This window comes from Nyctereutes procyonoides, unplaced genomic scaffold (assembly GCF_905146905.1).
Source record: "Nyctereutes procyonoides isolate TBG_1078 unplaced genomic scaffold, NYPRO_anot_genome, whole genome shotgun sequence".
Lineage (NCBI taxonomy): Eukaryota > Metazoa > Chordata > Mammalia > Carnivora > Canidae > Nyctereutes > Nyctereutes procyonoides.
The window spans coordinates 18541914-18558663 of record NW_026575133.1 but is presented as its reverse complement, the minus strand read 5'-3'; the positions used below and the strand labels follow the sequence as shown (position 1 = coordinate 18558663).

At 32.2% G+C, this 16750-nt stretch overlaps 1 protein-coding gene across 2 annotated transcripts in view; it reads right to left on the bottom strand.

Annotated features, from left to right (window-relative positions):
• The window catches only part of ATRNL1 (attractin like 1), a 777593-nt gene that overhangs the window by 509977 nt on the left and 250866 nt on the right, over positions 1 to 16750 (bottom strand). For both annotated transcript variants that reach the window (XM_055300426.1, XM_055300427.1), the window contains exon 21: positions 8933 to 8985. In XM_055300426.1, the coding sequence (XP_055156401.1) occupies positions 8933 to 8985 (53 nt within the window). The remainder of the gene's footprint in view (positions 1 to 8932; positions 8986 to 16750) is intronic.

Below are 16750 nucleotides of genomic sequence, written 5' to 3'. Positions count from 1 at the left end.
TTCATAATTTTAAGTAGTTACTACTTTGGGACATGATAAAAGCTAAAGATTAAAAAAGAATCAAAAAAGAATTTCTAATTTTAAAAAATCATTCAAAAATATGCCCCTCCTCCAAAATCCAGATTGTTTGAAAGAAGAAAAACAAAATTAATGTGGGAAAGTTAGAAAATAAAGATAATTTAAGTGATATAAAAAAACAATTTGGACATCAGTAAGATTAATAATTGCAAATGGCTTTAAACATAAAAAATATGTATGAGTCCATAAGTGTATGATAAACAGAAAATTTTAAGATAAAAAGCTTCTGTACAGCAAACGAAACAGTCAACAAAACTAAAAGACAACCTACGGACTGGGAGAAGATATTTACAAATGACATATCAGATAAAGGGCTAGTATCCAAGATCTATAAAGAACTTATTAAACTCAACAGCAAAGAAACAAACAATCCAATCATGAAATGGGCAAAAGACATGAACAGATATTTCTCTAAAGAAGACCTACACATGGCCAACAAGCACATGAGAAAATGCTCCACATCACTGGCCATCAAAGAAATACAAATCAAAACCACAATGAGATGCCACCTCACACCAGTGAGAATGGGGAAAATTAACAAGACAGGAAACAACAAATGTTGGAGAGGATGAGGAGAAAGGGGGAACCCGCTTACACTGTTGGTGGGAATGGGAACTGGTGCAGCCACTCTGGAAAACTGTGTGGAGGTTCCTCAAAGAGTTAAAAATAGATCTGCCCTACGACCCAGCAATTGCACTGCTGGGGATTTACCCCAAAGATACAGATGCAGTGAAACGCCGGGACACCTGCATCCCAATGTTTCTAGCAGCCATGTGCACAATAGCCAAACTGTGGAAGGAGCCTCGGTGTCCTTCGAAAGATGAATGGATAAAGCTGTGGTCTATATATGCAATGGAATATTACTCAGCCATTAGAAATGACAAATACCCACCATTTACTCCGACATGGATAGAACTGACGGATATTATGCTGAGTAAAGTAAGTCAATTGGAGAAGTACAAACATTATATGGTCTCATTCATTTGAGGAATATAAAAAACAGTGAAAGGTAATAAAGGGGAAAGGAGAGAAAATGAGTGGGAAAAATCAGAAAGGGAGACAGAACATGAGAGACTCATAACTCTGGGAAATGAACAAAGAGTGGTGGAAGGGAGGTGGGCGGGGGGGTTGAGGTGACTGGGTCATGGGCACTGAGGGGGGCACTTGATGGGATGAGCACTGGGTGTTATTCTATATGTTAGCAAATTGAATACCAATAAAACATAAATTAAAAAAAAAGGAATATTACTCAGCCATTAGAAACAACCAGTACCCACCATTTGCTTCGACGTGGATAGAGCTGAAGGATATTATGCTGAGTGAAGTAAGTCAATTGGAGAAGTACAAACATTATATGGTCTCAGTCACTTGAGGAATATAAAAAATAGTGAAAGGGAATAAAGGGGAAAGGAGAGAAAATGAGTGGGAAATATCAGTAAGGGTGACAGAACATGAGAGACTCCTAACTCTAGGAAATGAACAAGGGGTGGTGGAAGGGAGGTGGGCGGGTGGTTGGGGTGACCGGGTGATGGGCACTGAGGGGCGTACTTGATGGGGTGTACATATAGCATAACACCCATATAGCAGTGGGTGTTATGCTATATGTTGGCAAATCTAACTTCAATAAAAAATATTGAAAAAATAAAATTTTTCATGTTTGAGAAATATAGAGCAAATAATTCTCTACTTTGAAAACTGGTAAATATAAATAACTAATATCACATTTATCATGCCTTTCCTATATGAACTGTAGCAATGAGTAAACAAATATCTGATGAGATGAAATATGTTTTTTTACAGAAGTTTTCTAATCAAGAAATAAAGAACGAACTGAAATATCATAGTTCTACAACTTCCAATCAATTACATTGAGCATCAATGTCTGCTAAAAACTAGGTGGAAAATAATGTTAACAAGAAACAATGACAATTAAAAAGTATATAAGAGAAGGATATTACTAAAGACAAATCCTAAAACTCATGAACTAGAAAACTAATTTGATGTAAAGAATGAATAAACCCAAAGGCCATATAATATAGCAAAGAGAGAGAGAACTACCAATAAAAGGCACAACACTGGGATCCCTGGGTGGCACAGCGGTTTAGCGCCTGCCTTTGGCCCAGGGCTGATCCTGGAGACCCGGGATCGAGTCCCACGTTGGGCTCCTGGTGCATGGAGCCTGCTTCTCCCTCTGCCTGTGTCTCTGCCTCTCTCTCTCTTTCTCTCTCTCTTTTTAATAAATTAATTTTTATTGGTGTTCAATTTACCAACATACAGAATAACACCCAGTGCTCATCCCATCAAGTGTCCCCCTCAGTGCCCGTCACCCATTCACCCCCACCCCGCGCCCTCCTCCCCCTCCACCACCCCTAGTTCATTTCCCAGAGTTAGAAGTCTTTATGTTCTGTCTCCCTTTCTGATATTTCCCACACATTTCTTCTCCCTTCCCTTATATTCCCTTTCACTATTATTCATATTCCCCAAATGAATGAGAACATACACTGTTTGTCCTTCTCCCATTGACTTACTTCACTCAGCATAATACCCTCCAGCTCCATCCACGTTGAAGCAAATGGTGGGTATTTGTCGTTTCTAATGGCTGAGGAATATCCCATTGTATACATAAACCACATCTTCTTTATCCATTCATCTTTCGATGGACACCGAGGCTCCTTCCACAGTTTGGCTATTGTGGACATTGCTGCTAGAAACATCGCGGTGCAGGTGTCCCAGCGTTTCATTGCATCTGAATCTTTGGGGTAAATCCCTAACAGTGCAATTGCTGGGTCGTAGGGCAGGTCTATTTTTAACTCTTTGAGGAACCTCCACACAGTTTTCCAGAGTGGCTGCACCAGTTCACATTCCCACCAACAGTGTAAGAGGGTTCCCTTTTCTCTGCATCCTCTCCAACATTTGTTGTTTCCTGCCTTGTTAATTTTCCCCATTCTCACTGGTGTGAGGTGGTATCTCATTGTGGTTTTGATTTGTATTTCCCTGATGACAAGTGATGCAGAGCATTTTCTCATGTGCATGTTGGCCATGTCTATGTCTTCCTCTGTGAGATTTCTGTTCATGTCTTTTGCCCATTTCATGATTGGATTGTTTGTTTCTTTGGTGTTGAGTTTAATAAGTTCTTTATAGATTTTGGAAACTAGCCCTTTATCTGATATGTTATTTGCAAATATCTTCTCCCATTCTGTAGGTTGTCTTTTAGTTTTGTTGACTGTATCCTTTGCTGTGCAAAAGTTTCTTATCTTGATGAAGTCCCAATAGTTCATTTTTGTCTCTCTGTGTGTGTGTGTGTGTGTGACTATCATAAATAAATAAAAATTTTTAAAAAAGGCACAAGACTCCAAAATTTTATTTGAATTTCACTCTTTGAAGTTCACTTAATATTTTTATTTTATTTTAAACCTATTAATACAACTTCACACTGACTGAGGTAAAGGAAAGTCATTCATGATGAAATTTTATACTAATGTAGATAATTTTTTAACTTGATAAAGGAAAAATTCCATAAGTTACAGCAAAGTCTCTACTTGATTGTGGTTATCTACCACCATAACTTTGACTTAGTACTTAGAGAAACCAACCATCCCAGGAAGTGGTTAAAAACATTGGAAAGATGTAAATATTGTTACTCCAGCATTCTTTTTGCTTATATTTTGATGGTAAATGTTTCCCCATCCCTTCACATTCAATCTTAATGTGTCTTTAGATCTAAAGTAAGTCTCTTATAGGCAACATATAGATAGAGGTGGTTTTTTTATCCATTTAGTCATCCTATGTCTTGACTGGAGCATTTAGTCCGTTTCCATTTAAAGTAATTATTGATAGACATACACTTATTGCTGATTTGTGATTTGTTGTACAGTTGTTTTGTGATAGTCAGTCTTCTTTAGTGCTATGCTTGGATTCCTTTATCTATATTTTCTTGTATCTATTATAGGTTTCTGATTTGTGATTATCATTAAGTTCATATATAACATCTTATGCATATAGTAGTCACATTATTAAATTGATGGTCGCTTAAGTTTGAACCCATTCTAAAAATATTACATTTCTACTCTCCTCCCTGTGTTTTATGTACACAGCATCATACTTAACATTTTTTTATTTTATGAATTCCTTTAATAATTTTTGTAAACATAATTGATTTTTCAGCCTCTGTGCTTTAACATCCATACTGGTATTAGAAATGATCTACCTACTGCTTTTATTATATGTTTGTATTTATCTGTGAAATTTTTTCTTTCATAATTTTCTTACTCATAATTATGACCTTTTCCTTACACTCAAAGAATTTCCTTTAATGTTTCTTGTAAGGCTAGTTTACTGGTGATGAACTCCTTTAGCTTTTCTGTGAGGAATTCTTTTTTTAGTTTCTTGTTTTTGTTTTTTGTTTGGGCAACTCTTTGCCTCTCCTATTCTGAATGATAGCCTAGATAAATAGAGTATTCTTAGTTGCAGCTTTTTTTTTTCCTTTACACATTGAGAATATATCACACCTCTCTCTTTTGGCCTGTAAAGTTCCTGCTAAAAAAAAAACAGCTAATGGCCTTATGGGTTTTCCCCTATGTAGCTGTTTTTCCCTGCTGCTTTTAAATCTTTTTGTCATTTTACTTATTATGTATCTTACTGTGGACCTCCTTGGGTTAATATTGGGGGAGTAACAACACATAAATTGAACAAAATAGACTTTAAAACAAAGACTGTAATGAAACAAAAAGGGACACTACATAATCATAGAGAGAATAATCCAAAAAGAGTATGTACCAATTGTAAATATCTATGCACTCAACATGGGAGGACTTATAAAGTAACTATTAAAAGATATAAAGGAAAAAAATTAACAGTAATATAATAATAGTAGAGGACTGTTACATCCCACTTATATCAGTGGACAGATCATCCAGACAGAAAATCAGTAAGAAAATGATGGCTTTGAATGATTCATTACACTAGGTCAACATAATGGATATATTCAGAACATTCCATCCCAGATGAATATGCATTCTTTTCAATTGTACATGGAATATTTTCCAGAATAGATCATGTTAGATCACAAAAAAGTCTTAATAAATTCAAAAAGATTAAAAGCATGTCATTCATCTTTCCAAACACAAGAGTTTGATACTAGAAATTAATCATAAGAAAAAAATCTATAAGAACAGAAATACTTGGAGGCCAAATAACATGCTACTAAATAATGATTGGATCAACCAAGAAAACAAAGGAAATCAAAAATACATGGAGACAAATGAAAATGAAAATACAATGGTTCAAAACCTTGGGATGTAGCAAAAGCTGTTCTAAGAGGGAAGTTTATAGCAATACAAGCCTGCCTCAGGAAACAAACAAAAAAATCTCAAACAACCTAGCCTTATAATAAAAGAGTTAGAAAGAATAAAGCTAAAGGCACTCGAAGGAAGGAAATAAAAATAAAATAAAGAGCAGAAATAAATAAAATAAAGACTAAAAGAACAATAAACAAAAATCAATGAAATCAGGAGGGAGCTGGTTCTTTGAAAAGATAAGGAAAATTGATTTACCAAGATTTATCAAGAAAAAAAGAGAGGGCTCATAAATAAGAAATCACAGAGGAGAAATACCAATCAATACCACAGAAATACAAAAGTTTATAAGAGAATATTATACCAACAAATTGGATAAACAAGAAGAAATAAATTCCTAGAAATATATGAGCTTCCAAAACTGAATAAGGAGGGAATAGTAAATTTGAGCAGAGTGATCAACAGCAAAAAGACTGGTAATCAGAAAACCTCCAACAAAAAAACTGGATAGAAGGGAATAAATCTATTTTTATTTGTATGTAATATAATTAATTGTATTTAATCATCAAACATATCTGTGAACAATTCGAGTAACAGTTCATTAAGGTTTATGAATATCTAATTAATGTACTAAAATAAATAATTTTTACATATCAAATATAAGTAGTAAAACATATAATTTTAAAAGATGCCATTTAAATAGCAACAAAAGAATTAGGAAAATTAGGATTCTATGTATCTAACAAAACATGTTCAGGACATGGGCACATGAAATTGAGCTTAACATTATCAGTCATACAAGAAATACAAATTAAAACCATAACACAATTACATATTCTAAAATAGCTAAAATCAAAAAGAGAGATAATATTAAATGTTGATAAGAATGTGAAATTACTAAAGCATCTATAAATTTCTAATAGGAATGTAAAATGGTACAGCCATGTTGTAAAATCATTTGGCAGTTACTAAAAAGTTAAACATAAGTTTATCATATGACCCAACAATTCTACTTCTAAAAATCTGTTCAAGGAAAATGAAATTATATATCTATACAAAGACCATATGAATTTTCATATCAGCATTTTCCATAATAGCCAAAGGCTAGAAATAATCCCCATGGTCATCTAGGATGAATAACAACAACAAAAGGAGTATACCCACAAGTTGTAGCATTAATTGCTTTTAAAAACTAAAATTGTTATATTAACAAAGTAAAATAGAAACACCTTGTGATCATTTCAATTGATGCAGAAAAATTATTTGACATAAACACCCATTCCTAACAATAATCCTCAGCAAGTAGGACTATAAGGGAATTTCTTCAACCTGATAAAGGCATCTAGGAAAAACCTACATCATACTTAATAGCTAGAGACCAAATGTTTTCCTTCTACAATCAACAACACTGGAAAATATCCATACTCATCACATCTTTTCACACGGTACCAGAAGTAGTAGCCAATGCAATAAAACAATAAAAAGAAATAAAAGGGACCCAGGAAAGAAAGAAATCAAATTCCATTAATAACAAAACACGTTACTGTCTGAATAAAAAATGTAATGCAATCTAGGGAAAAAAAAAGGTATGACAACTAATGAGTAGGTTTAACAAAGTTTATGGAGGATCAACATAAAAATCAATTGAAGTTGTACTAACCAGATACAATTGAAAATTAAATATTAAAAATACTATTTACAACAGCATCAAAAATATAAAACATGTAAAGATAAATCTGACAAAAACTGGGAAAGACCTTCACAGTGAAAAATACCAAATATTGCTAAAAATAAATTTTAAAATAATTAAATTTTAAAAAGAGAAAGATGTTGATGGGTCAGAAGACTGGTTAAAATATCAATTCCCCCCATATTGTTCTATAAATTAAACACTATCTCATTTCCAAATTCTAGCATGTGTTTTGGAAAAAACTGACACAGTTTCTAAAATTCATATGTAAACACAAAAGAAATGGAACTCAAAGACAAAACAAGTTTGATAAAGAAGAAATGAAGTTGGAAAATAAATGATATGATTTCAAGACATATTAAACTACAGTAGTTATAATGGTGCTATTTTGGCATAAAAGTAGGCAAATTAATTAATAGAACACAGTAGAAATTCCAGAAATAGCCTTTAAATTCTTTTTTTTTTAAGATTTATTTTATTTATTTATTTGAGAGACAGAGCGGGAGTGAGCACAAGTGTGGGACAGGAGGGAGGGAGAGGGACATGCAGACTCCAGGCTGAGCATGGAGCCTGAAATGGAGCTCACTCACATGACCATGAGATTATGACCTGAGTCTAAACCAAGAGTCAAGAATTTAACTGACTGAGCCACCCAGGTGCCCCAACCTTTATAGTCTTATAATCATATATTGGCAACTGATTTTCAACAAAGATACGAAAGCAATTCATTGGTTAAAAGAAAGTCTTTAAACAAACTGTGCTAAAACATTTGGCCATCCATATGAAGAAAAAAAATTGATCCATTTCTTGAAATATATATAAATATTAACTCAAAAGGGACTGTATTCATAAATAGAAAACATAAAAATACACAACTTCTGGAAGAAAATGGGAAAATTTTGTGATTTTAGGTTAGGCTAAGATTTCTCAAAAGAACAAATTGATAAATTGAACTTCATCTTAATTAAAAACTCCTCCTCAAAAAAAAAATACTCCAAATAGAGGACAAAGTAGGCAAATTAAAACAAAGTAGGCAAATGAAAACACAAGCCATAAACTAAAAAAAAAAAAAATTTGCAAAAATTTTGCAAAAACATTTGTGTCTGGAATACATAAAGTGCTCTGAAAACTCAATAATAAAGTAATAATGATAAGTGGACAACATATTTAAACATACTTCACCAAATAAAAATATATATATAGCAAATAATCACTTGAACAAATATTTATCATTATTAGAGAAATGTAAATAAAATTAGAATTAGATACCATTACACACCTATTAGAACAGCAAAAATTAAAAAGACTAACCATATGAATCATTAAGAGATTTGAAAAACTGAAACTCATACAGACCTGGTGGGAATGTAAAAAGGACCATTTGAAAACTTGTTTCTTAAACAATTAAACATACATCTACAATGTGATCAGTTCCCAGTGAAAGTATCTTTCAGTAAAAAAATGAACACAGCTTTTTAATGATGACCAAAATTGCCTCCTGTAAAAATCTATCAAAAAATTCTATTTATTCAAAATTTAATCAAAATGAAAAGATTACATTAAATCAAGCTGAAGTTACTAAAGTCCTATATTTGTTTTCATGTTAAGAATAAGATCTATTGGTATGTCACTCTTCAAGAGTAGAAAAAAATGCACCAAGTATAATTAAGAAAATACAGCAAAAAGACTGCCTTTCTTAGCAACATATATAGAGTTGTGTTGTAAGATTTAAGAAATAAAAAAAAGAAATAGATATTGTAACATATTAATGACAACATCAGCATGCAAGATGAATTTTATTATCTGCAAAATCACCCAAAACTAAAAATACACACTAATTATTTAAAATGAAAAAAGTAAAAATACTTACAATAACATGTTCCTCTAAGTGGATTACCAACATAGCGATTTTCAGAATCGCATCTGTGGAAATAAAAAACTCATTTACTACTGAACAACAAAATTCAAAACCTCCATATTTTTCTTCAAGCAATAAAGTAATTAAACTCTACATTAAAACATTTTAAAACCTATACCATTAATCAAAGTTTTAAAAACAAATCTTCAAAATAATTAATGTAGAAGGCCAATATTTGGGCATGAATAGAGAAAAGAAACAGTAAAGACAAATAACCACAAACACAAAATGATAAAAGGCAATGTCAGAAAGCAGATGGGATAAGACTAGGAAATTGTGGTTTACATTGTTCCTTAATAATATAAGAAGAAATTGAGAGTCTTGATAGACACACTTTTAGGTAAAGGAAGAAAATTTTGGAAATTCAACATCTACATCATTTTCTTCTGATATTCTTTGAAATTAATGTATTTAAGCCCAGTTTCTACATAATGAATCTACACTTTAAAAAAGATTTCCCAATTGTGTCACAAAGAAAAGTTTCTCTCTGAATTGTCAAACCTTAAATTCAGGAGAATTATGTAAACTGATTATAAAAAATTTATGAACTTATATAAGCAGATTATAAAAAATGGAAGAACATAAGAGCATTTCAAATCATGAATTCTAAGTTAAATTAAATTCTTCAAAATTATGGTTAATTACAGCAGTGGGAGAAGATCATAAATGTTTTTAAAATGTCTTAAGTTCAGATTTTTATGTTTCCAGAATTCAATTAAAATGACAGTGCCTAACAGAGATACAGCTTGATTTTACATAATGGTTTTTCTTGGAACACCCTCCAAAATAAATTATAAAAAAATGGAATACACTAGGCTAACTGAATAAAGTGACTAAATATTTAAAGTATGTGTAAAAGTTTAAAAGATAAGAAAGGCCTTCCAAAATGTCTTTAGTTTAATAGTTATTCAGAAAAGAGGAATAATTTTAATATATATATTTAATTATTGAAAGGCCAAACAGTTGAGGATAATAAGTTAAATAATCAGGTCACATTCTGAATTCATTTTTCAGCCATGTGTTGCTAGTTTTTTCACTTACACAAAAAAACTGAATTAAAGAGTAAATCTTTTTCTACACTAACTGCAAAATCAAACTACAAATATGATAGTCCTTTATACCACTATTTAGTCTCTATAAAACAATAAAACCTTAGATATTAGGTTTCCTATGATTTCCCCAAATGCAACTTTCAAAACTTGTGATATATAGTTTTCTAGCTATAGAAAATGATCATATTCATTATTGCTAGGTTAAGCACTTCAGATTCTCTGCTATTTCTATATTTTGTTCCTCCCTTTAGGCTCATCTCCATAAATCCCATCATTTTGTACCAAATATATACATACAATGAAGGGCTGATTTACAAACTTATTACAATTCTTTTTTTCCATCACAAAAATAAATATGACTTGTGGCAAATGGATATCTCAATACTACTTTTAGAATAGAAATAGGAAAATATTCAAAATAATAGTATCTGCATTGTTATGCATGATATTCCCCGTGAATCTTATTTGTCTAAGTAGATGGCTTTCAAAGTACCATAGCAATCTAAAATAACTAACTTTGACAAATGTTAAGGATTTCAAATATTTTTTAATTTATTTATATGTTGACTTTAAAACTTCTGGATATAGACTTATTTTCCCACATGGAAGTTAGACAATTTTTATTTTCTTTGATAATATTAAATTTATTCAAAAAATTTAATATTATATTAAAATAGAATTTACTTGTGATATGTTACCTTCAACATAATATAATTATTGTAAAGACATGGCTAAAATTTTATTTTCTCCAAACAGCAAATTATCTCAGGAAGATTAAATTATATGCTCTTGTTTAGTAATTTTTGCTAGGTTTCACTATTCAAGCTCATTATCAGAAATAAGGAATTAATACCATCTCATTAAGAATTAAGCTGAGGGGTGCCCAGGTGGTTCAAGTTGGTTAAATGGCTAACTCTTAGTTTCAGCTCCAGTTGTGTTCTCAAGGTAGTGAGATCAAGCCAATGACAGGCTCCAGAAACAGTGAAGAGTCTGCTTCAGATTCTCTCTCCCTTTCCCTCACCCTCCCCTGCTGCCCCTCCTCCTGCTCGTGGGCACAAATGCTTGTGTTCTCGTTCTCTCTCTCTCTCTCTCTCTCTCTCTCTCTCTCTCTCTCTCTCAAATAAATAAATAAATAAATAAATAAATAAATAAATAAATAAAATCTTAAAAAAAAGGAATCATTAAGCTGAGAGGCTTATAGAGTTCTTCAAGGTGTTCAATATAAGAATTATATCCTCTCTTAAATTTTCAAACTCAAAAAAAAAAATTTTCAAACTCAATAAAGCAAATTAGAATCATATATTGCCTAAAGATCTTTGTATATTAATAAGTATGAGACAATTTTGAACGTATTAAAAGTATTTTCAAAATGTATGAGTGGAGTTTAAACATCAATTTTTAGTCATTTAATTTCAGTTCAGCTATAATTTTAAAAAATCACTAGTGCCTACAAATAACTAAGGAAATAAATAGTTTCAAAGGAAACACAATGAAACTTTAGGCATAAAACTCAGCCTGCAAAACAAAAGTATGCATAAATATACAAACACATCCCATATTTCTCACTGGGCTATCTCAACATCATCAGGGTTAGCAGTTAATTTGAAAGGTAATGTTCAATTTTCCCAAATAAAAATTCCAGTAAGCTTTAAAGGAGCTTGAAAAGTTGACCTTAATGTTCACATGCAGAAGTAAAGATATAATAGCCCAAGTGTCCATTGATAAATGAATGCATAAGGAAGACATGTTTGTATATACAGTGGAATATTATTCAGCCACAAAGAATGACATCTTACCATTTTCAACAACATGGATGGACCTAGAGAACATAATGCTAAGTGAAATAACTCAGTCAGAAAAAGACAAATACCATCTGATGTGGAATTTAAGAAACAAAACAAATATGCAAAGGAAAAAATAGAGAGTGAAACCAAAAAATAGACTTTTAACTATAGAGAACAAATGGATGGTTACCACAAGGATGGTACATAGGGGGATGGGTGAAATAGGTGATGGTAATTCAAGAGTACACTTATATGATTAGCACTAAGTAATAATGTATATAATTGTTGAATCACTATATTCTACAACTACAACTAATATAACACTCTATGTTAACTACATTGGAATTAAAATTAAAAACTTAATTTAAAAAAGAAAAATTGAAAAGGAAGTTTGAAGGAAACTAGTCTTAAAAGATTTAAAATATATTCAAGGCCTATAATTAAAATAGTGTAGTTTCCATGCACTGATAGAAAGACCAAAGGTACAGAATAGAAATTCCACAAACAGGCCCTACTATCAGATACTAAAAATCTGGCATATAATAAAAGTGGTATTTTAAAGGATTGGAGTAAAGTTTTTTCATAAATTATATTCAGACAATTGGATAGACATCTGGAAAAATATAAAATCAGATCCAGTCTTCATACTAAATGCATACAAAAAATCTAAATAGGTTAGACTCCTGAGCATACAAATAAAATTTTAGAAGACTGCATAATAACACAGGTATACTAAAAGGCATGGTAAAAAGAAATGCATTTGCAAAATCAAAATATATGACAAATTGTGAAAAAACTGACAACCTATGTAACATACAAGGGCAAAATCCTTAATTTATAAAGAACTCTTTAAAAATAAGGGAGGGACTGACAAATCAATAGAAAAACTGGCAAAAGACAATTCACAAAAAATATCAACTTCACTTAAAACAGGGAAGTATGAACTAAAACTATACCAAGATGCCATTTCTCCCCCATCAGATGGTCAAAATTTCAAAAGCATACCAACTTGCTCTGCTTATAAGACTGTGGGCAAACAGTGCTCCTGTACAATTATGAGCTGGTGGGAATACAAAATGAGAAAATCCCTGTGCAGGAGAATTTAGCATTATCTAATGAATTTATCTAAGCATTTATTCTTCAACTCAATATACTCACAGGAACTTAGAAGTAAACTGCCAGCAATATGAAAATATGTGTACATATCTATAATTATAAAATATTGTAAATTACCTAAATGCCCATGCACACAAAATTTGTTAAATAAACCACAGTATATAAACACAATGGAGTACCAAACATCTGTAAATAAAACCAAACAAAAATATAATGAAGATCTTTATGACCTAATACAAATACATTTCTATATGTTACCTTTTGTGTAAGAAGGAAAAGAATAATGTGTATGTGTGTATATATACACATATGTATGCATAAGAAACATATGCATGTATATAAAACATATATATATATATATATATATATATATATATATATATGAATCACAGGAAGGATAAATAAGAAAACAATGAAGTCAGTTACCTACTGGAGGAGAAAGGAGGAAATGGGAACTTCTCTGAGTATATTTTCAAGTACTTTTGTCTTTTGAAAGAATATCAATGTTCAACATATTCCAAAATATATGTATTAAAACAATAAAAATGAGAAAGAGGGAAAAAATCCTAAAAACAGAAATTAAAAGAAATTAATCTAGTGAATTTCAAATGAGGAAGGAAAGAAGGAAGGACGGAAGGACGGAAGGAAGGAAGGAAGGAAGGAAGGAAGGAAGGCAGGCAGGCGAGAGGAGGAAAATGAAAAGGACCACTCCGAATAACTTAACATAGTATCTGACTATATTATCAATTCTGGGAGTGAGGTGCAGGAGTCAAACTTTGAAATCTTTTTGGGTTCTCTTATTAAATGATACAAAGCAATTCTGAAAGTATTTCTTTTATTACAGAATTGAGCAAATAAGGAATGTGTTAATGTCATTGGAAGCCAGGGTTTTCACTGAGGAAAAAACAAATATTAAACTGGAGAAGGCCCCAAAGAACCTTGGAGAGATACATTGGAATTAGAAGTTTAGGTATGAAAAAAAAGAAATTAAAAAAACAAAGAAGTTTAGGTATGAAGTAATGCTTTCTAAAATTGTTTATGTGTGTATATGCATTCATATGTACATATGTATATATGTAATTAATTGTATATATAAATAATTATATATATAAATTATATAAATCATATAAATCATATAAATTATATATATAAATAATTATATCCTAGTTCTGTCCACTCAACAGTCCACTAAATTAAGACACTTCAGTAGCAAAGAGCATATCTAGCACCAAGATTTTGGCCTCTAATGTAATTCTTAACTGTAAGGAATCATAGCTCTACAAAAATATTTTTTTAAAGGCTGATCTGAGGCAGGACAGGTTTAAGATGAACCTGGAACATCTTCTTATACTAGAAAGTAAGAACAGATTCACAAAATGATGGGTATATGTCACAAAAACACAAATGAGCTTGAAGTATCTCCCACTGGACAAATCTGGAATAAGACAAGTATGAGATGATTAAGTATGACAGTGATTTATAAACCACTGGAGAAAAAAGGAATTAATGAGTTCATGCCAATAATAAATAAATAATGGTGGGAAAGGAAGAGCTCTTGCTAATGGGAGAATTTCAAGTACTGACTGCAAATATAGAGGATGTATGGGAATTGGTAGTCATCACCATAAAGATGGAGACCAGGTAAGAATAATCAAATTTTTCTTCTTATAACTATGTCATATCCTATAAGACAAATTTGTCCCATATCTAATTCACTCAAAAAATATTTGTCATATCTCTAATCAAAAATCCAAGATCTCAGGGATCCCTGGGTGGCGCAGTGGTTTGGCGCCTGCCTTTGGCCCAGGGCGCGATCCTGGAGACCCGGGATCGAATCCCACATTGGGCTCCCGGTGCATGGAGCCTGCTTCTCCCTCTACCTGTGTCTCTGCCTCTCTCTCTCTCTGTGACTATCATAACTAAATAAAAAAATTAAAAAAAAATCCAAGATCTTGCATTCTAACAGCAGAGTCACCACCCATGGCAAAATACATTCATTATAAGGGATGAAATGAATGAAATCTCAAATAAGTATACGAATTTTATATGTATAAATTTATAAATGTATCACTTAGACCTAATGTTGTGCTATGCAAATGATCTTCTCATCTCATTCTTCACATGTCAAAATTGATTGGTATAACCATTTATGCAATTCTATTGCAAATATAATCAGCTGATATATTGAAATGCTTGGCACACCCATCACAGATTTTCATGTAATCTATATAATAATAAGATTGGAAATTAAGATTATTATAATCTATAAATTCCATTATAGACCTAAATGAAATTAAAACATCAGAATGGAGCACCTCACAATCAATGACTTTCAACAAAAGGAGAGAGCAATATTACAAAGAAAATTCTAAATTCTTTCTTACTAAAATTTTACATATACAAATATGAAATAATCAGATTAAGAAAAATTAATTTTAAGTTTTTAAAAAATATTTTATTTGTATATTCATGAGAGACACACAGAGAGATGCAGAGACATAGAAGGAGAAGCAGGCTTCCTGTGGGGAGCCTGATGTGGGACTTGATCCCAACCCCAGGATCATGCCCTGAGCTGAAGGCAGATGGTGAACCACTGAGCCACCCAGGTGTCCCAAGAAAAAATATGTTAAGGTATGTTTTATTTTTTTAAGATTTTATTTATTTGTTTGTATGTTTATTTATTTTAGAGAGAGAGAGCACTAAAGTGGAAGGAGGAGCAGAAGGAACGGGAGAAGCAGACTCTGTGTTCAGCATGGAGTGCAATGCAGAGCATTGCATTGTGATCTCACAAAGCTGAGGTCATGACTTGAGCCAAAATCAAGCTGAACACAACCAACTGAGCTACCCAGTGTCCCCTAAGCTATGTTTTATTCTGTAACAAACCACAGTGTTAAGTAACACAAAAGTAAAATCTCTTTTAAAATAGGTTTTAGAAAAGCCTTAATTTGCATTGTTAAAATTATTTTACCCATTCAGAAAAGCATATTTTTTCTATCAAAGATTGAGATGCCCTTCATTGTTTGAAAACCATAGAGCACATAAGGTGTATATTATACATTTAATACACAAATATACATATAAATCAAGTAAAAATAAAAGATCAATTGAATATATTCATACTAGTTATCTATTGCTAAGTAACAAATCACAAAAGCTTAGCAATTTTAATTAACATATTTATTATCTCACAGTTTTTGTGGGTCAGGAGTCAGAACATAGAGCAAAGTTGGATTCTCTGATTCTGAGACTAGGTAGGATGCAATCAAGGTATTGGCTGGAGCTGAGGTCTGCTGTACAGCTGCAATCAAGGTGTCAGCTGGGGTTAGGTTCTCATCAGAGGTTTTCTGACTGTGGATGGGCTGCTTCTAAGCTCCCTCAGGTTGTTGGCAGAATTTATTTCCTTGTGGCTATAGAACTAAAGGCTTTGGTTTCTTGCTTATTATTAGCTGGAGGCTGCCCTCAGCTCCCAGAGGATTACTTCTTCAAAGCCAGCCAGAAAGGGAGAAACTGTCTAGAGCAAATCTTCTGGCAAGACACAGACTTAAAGGGATGCCTGGGTGGTTCAATCGGTTATAAGCATCTGCCTTCGGCTCACGTCATGATCTTGGTGTCCTGGGATCGAGTCCAATATTGGGTTCTCTGCTTAGGGGGTGTCTGTTCTCCCTTTCCCTCTCCCTGTGTGCACTCCCTCTCCCTCTTTGCTCTCCCTCTCTCTTAAAATCCTTTAAAAAAAAAAAAAGACACGGCCTTAAAACCACATTCATGGAAGTGATATGCCGTAATTATAGAAGGGATATACCATTACCCTTACCATATTT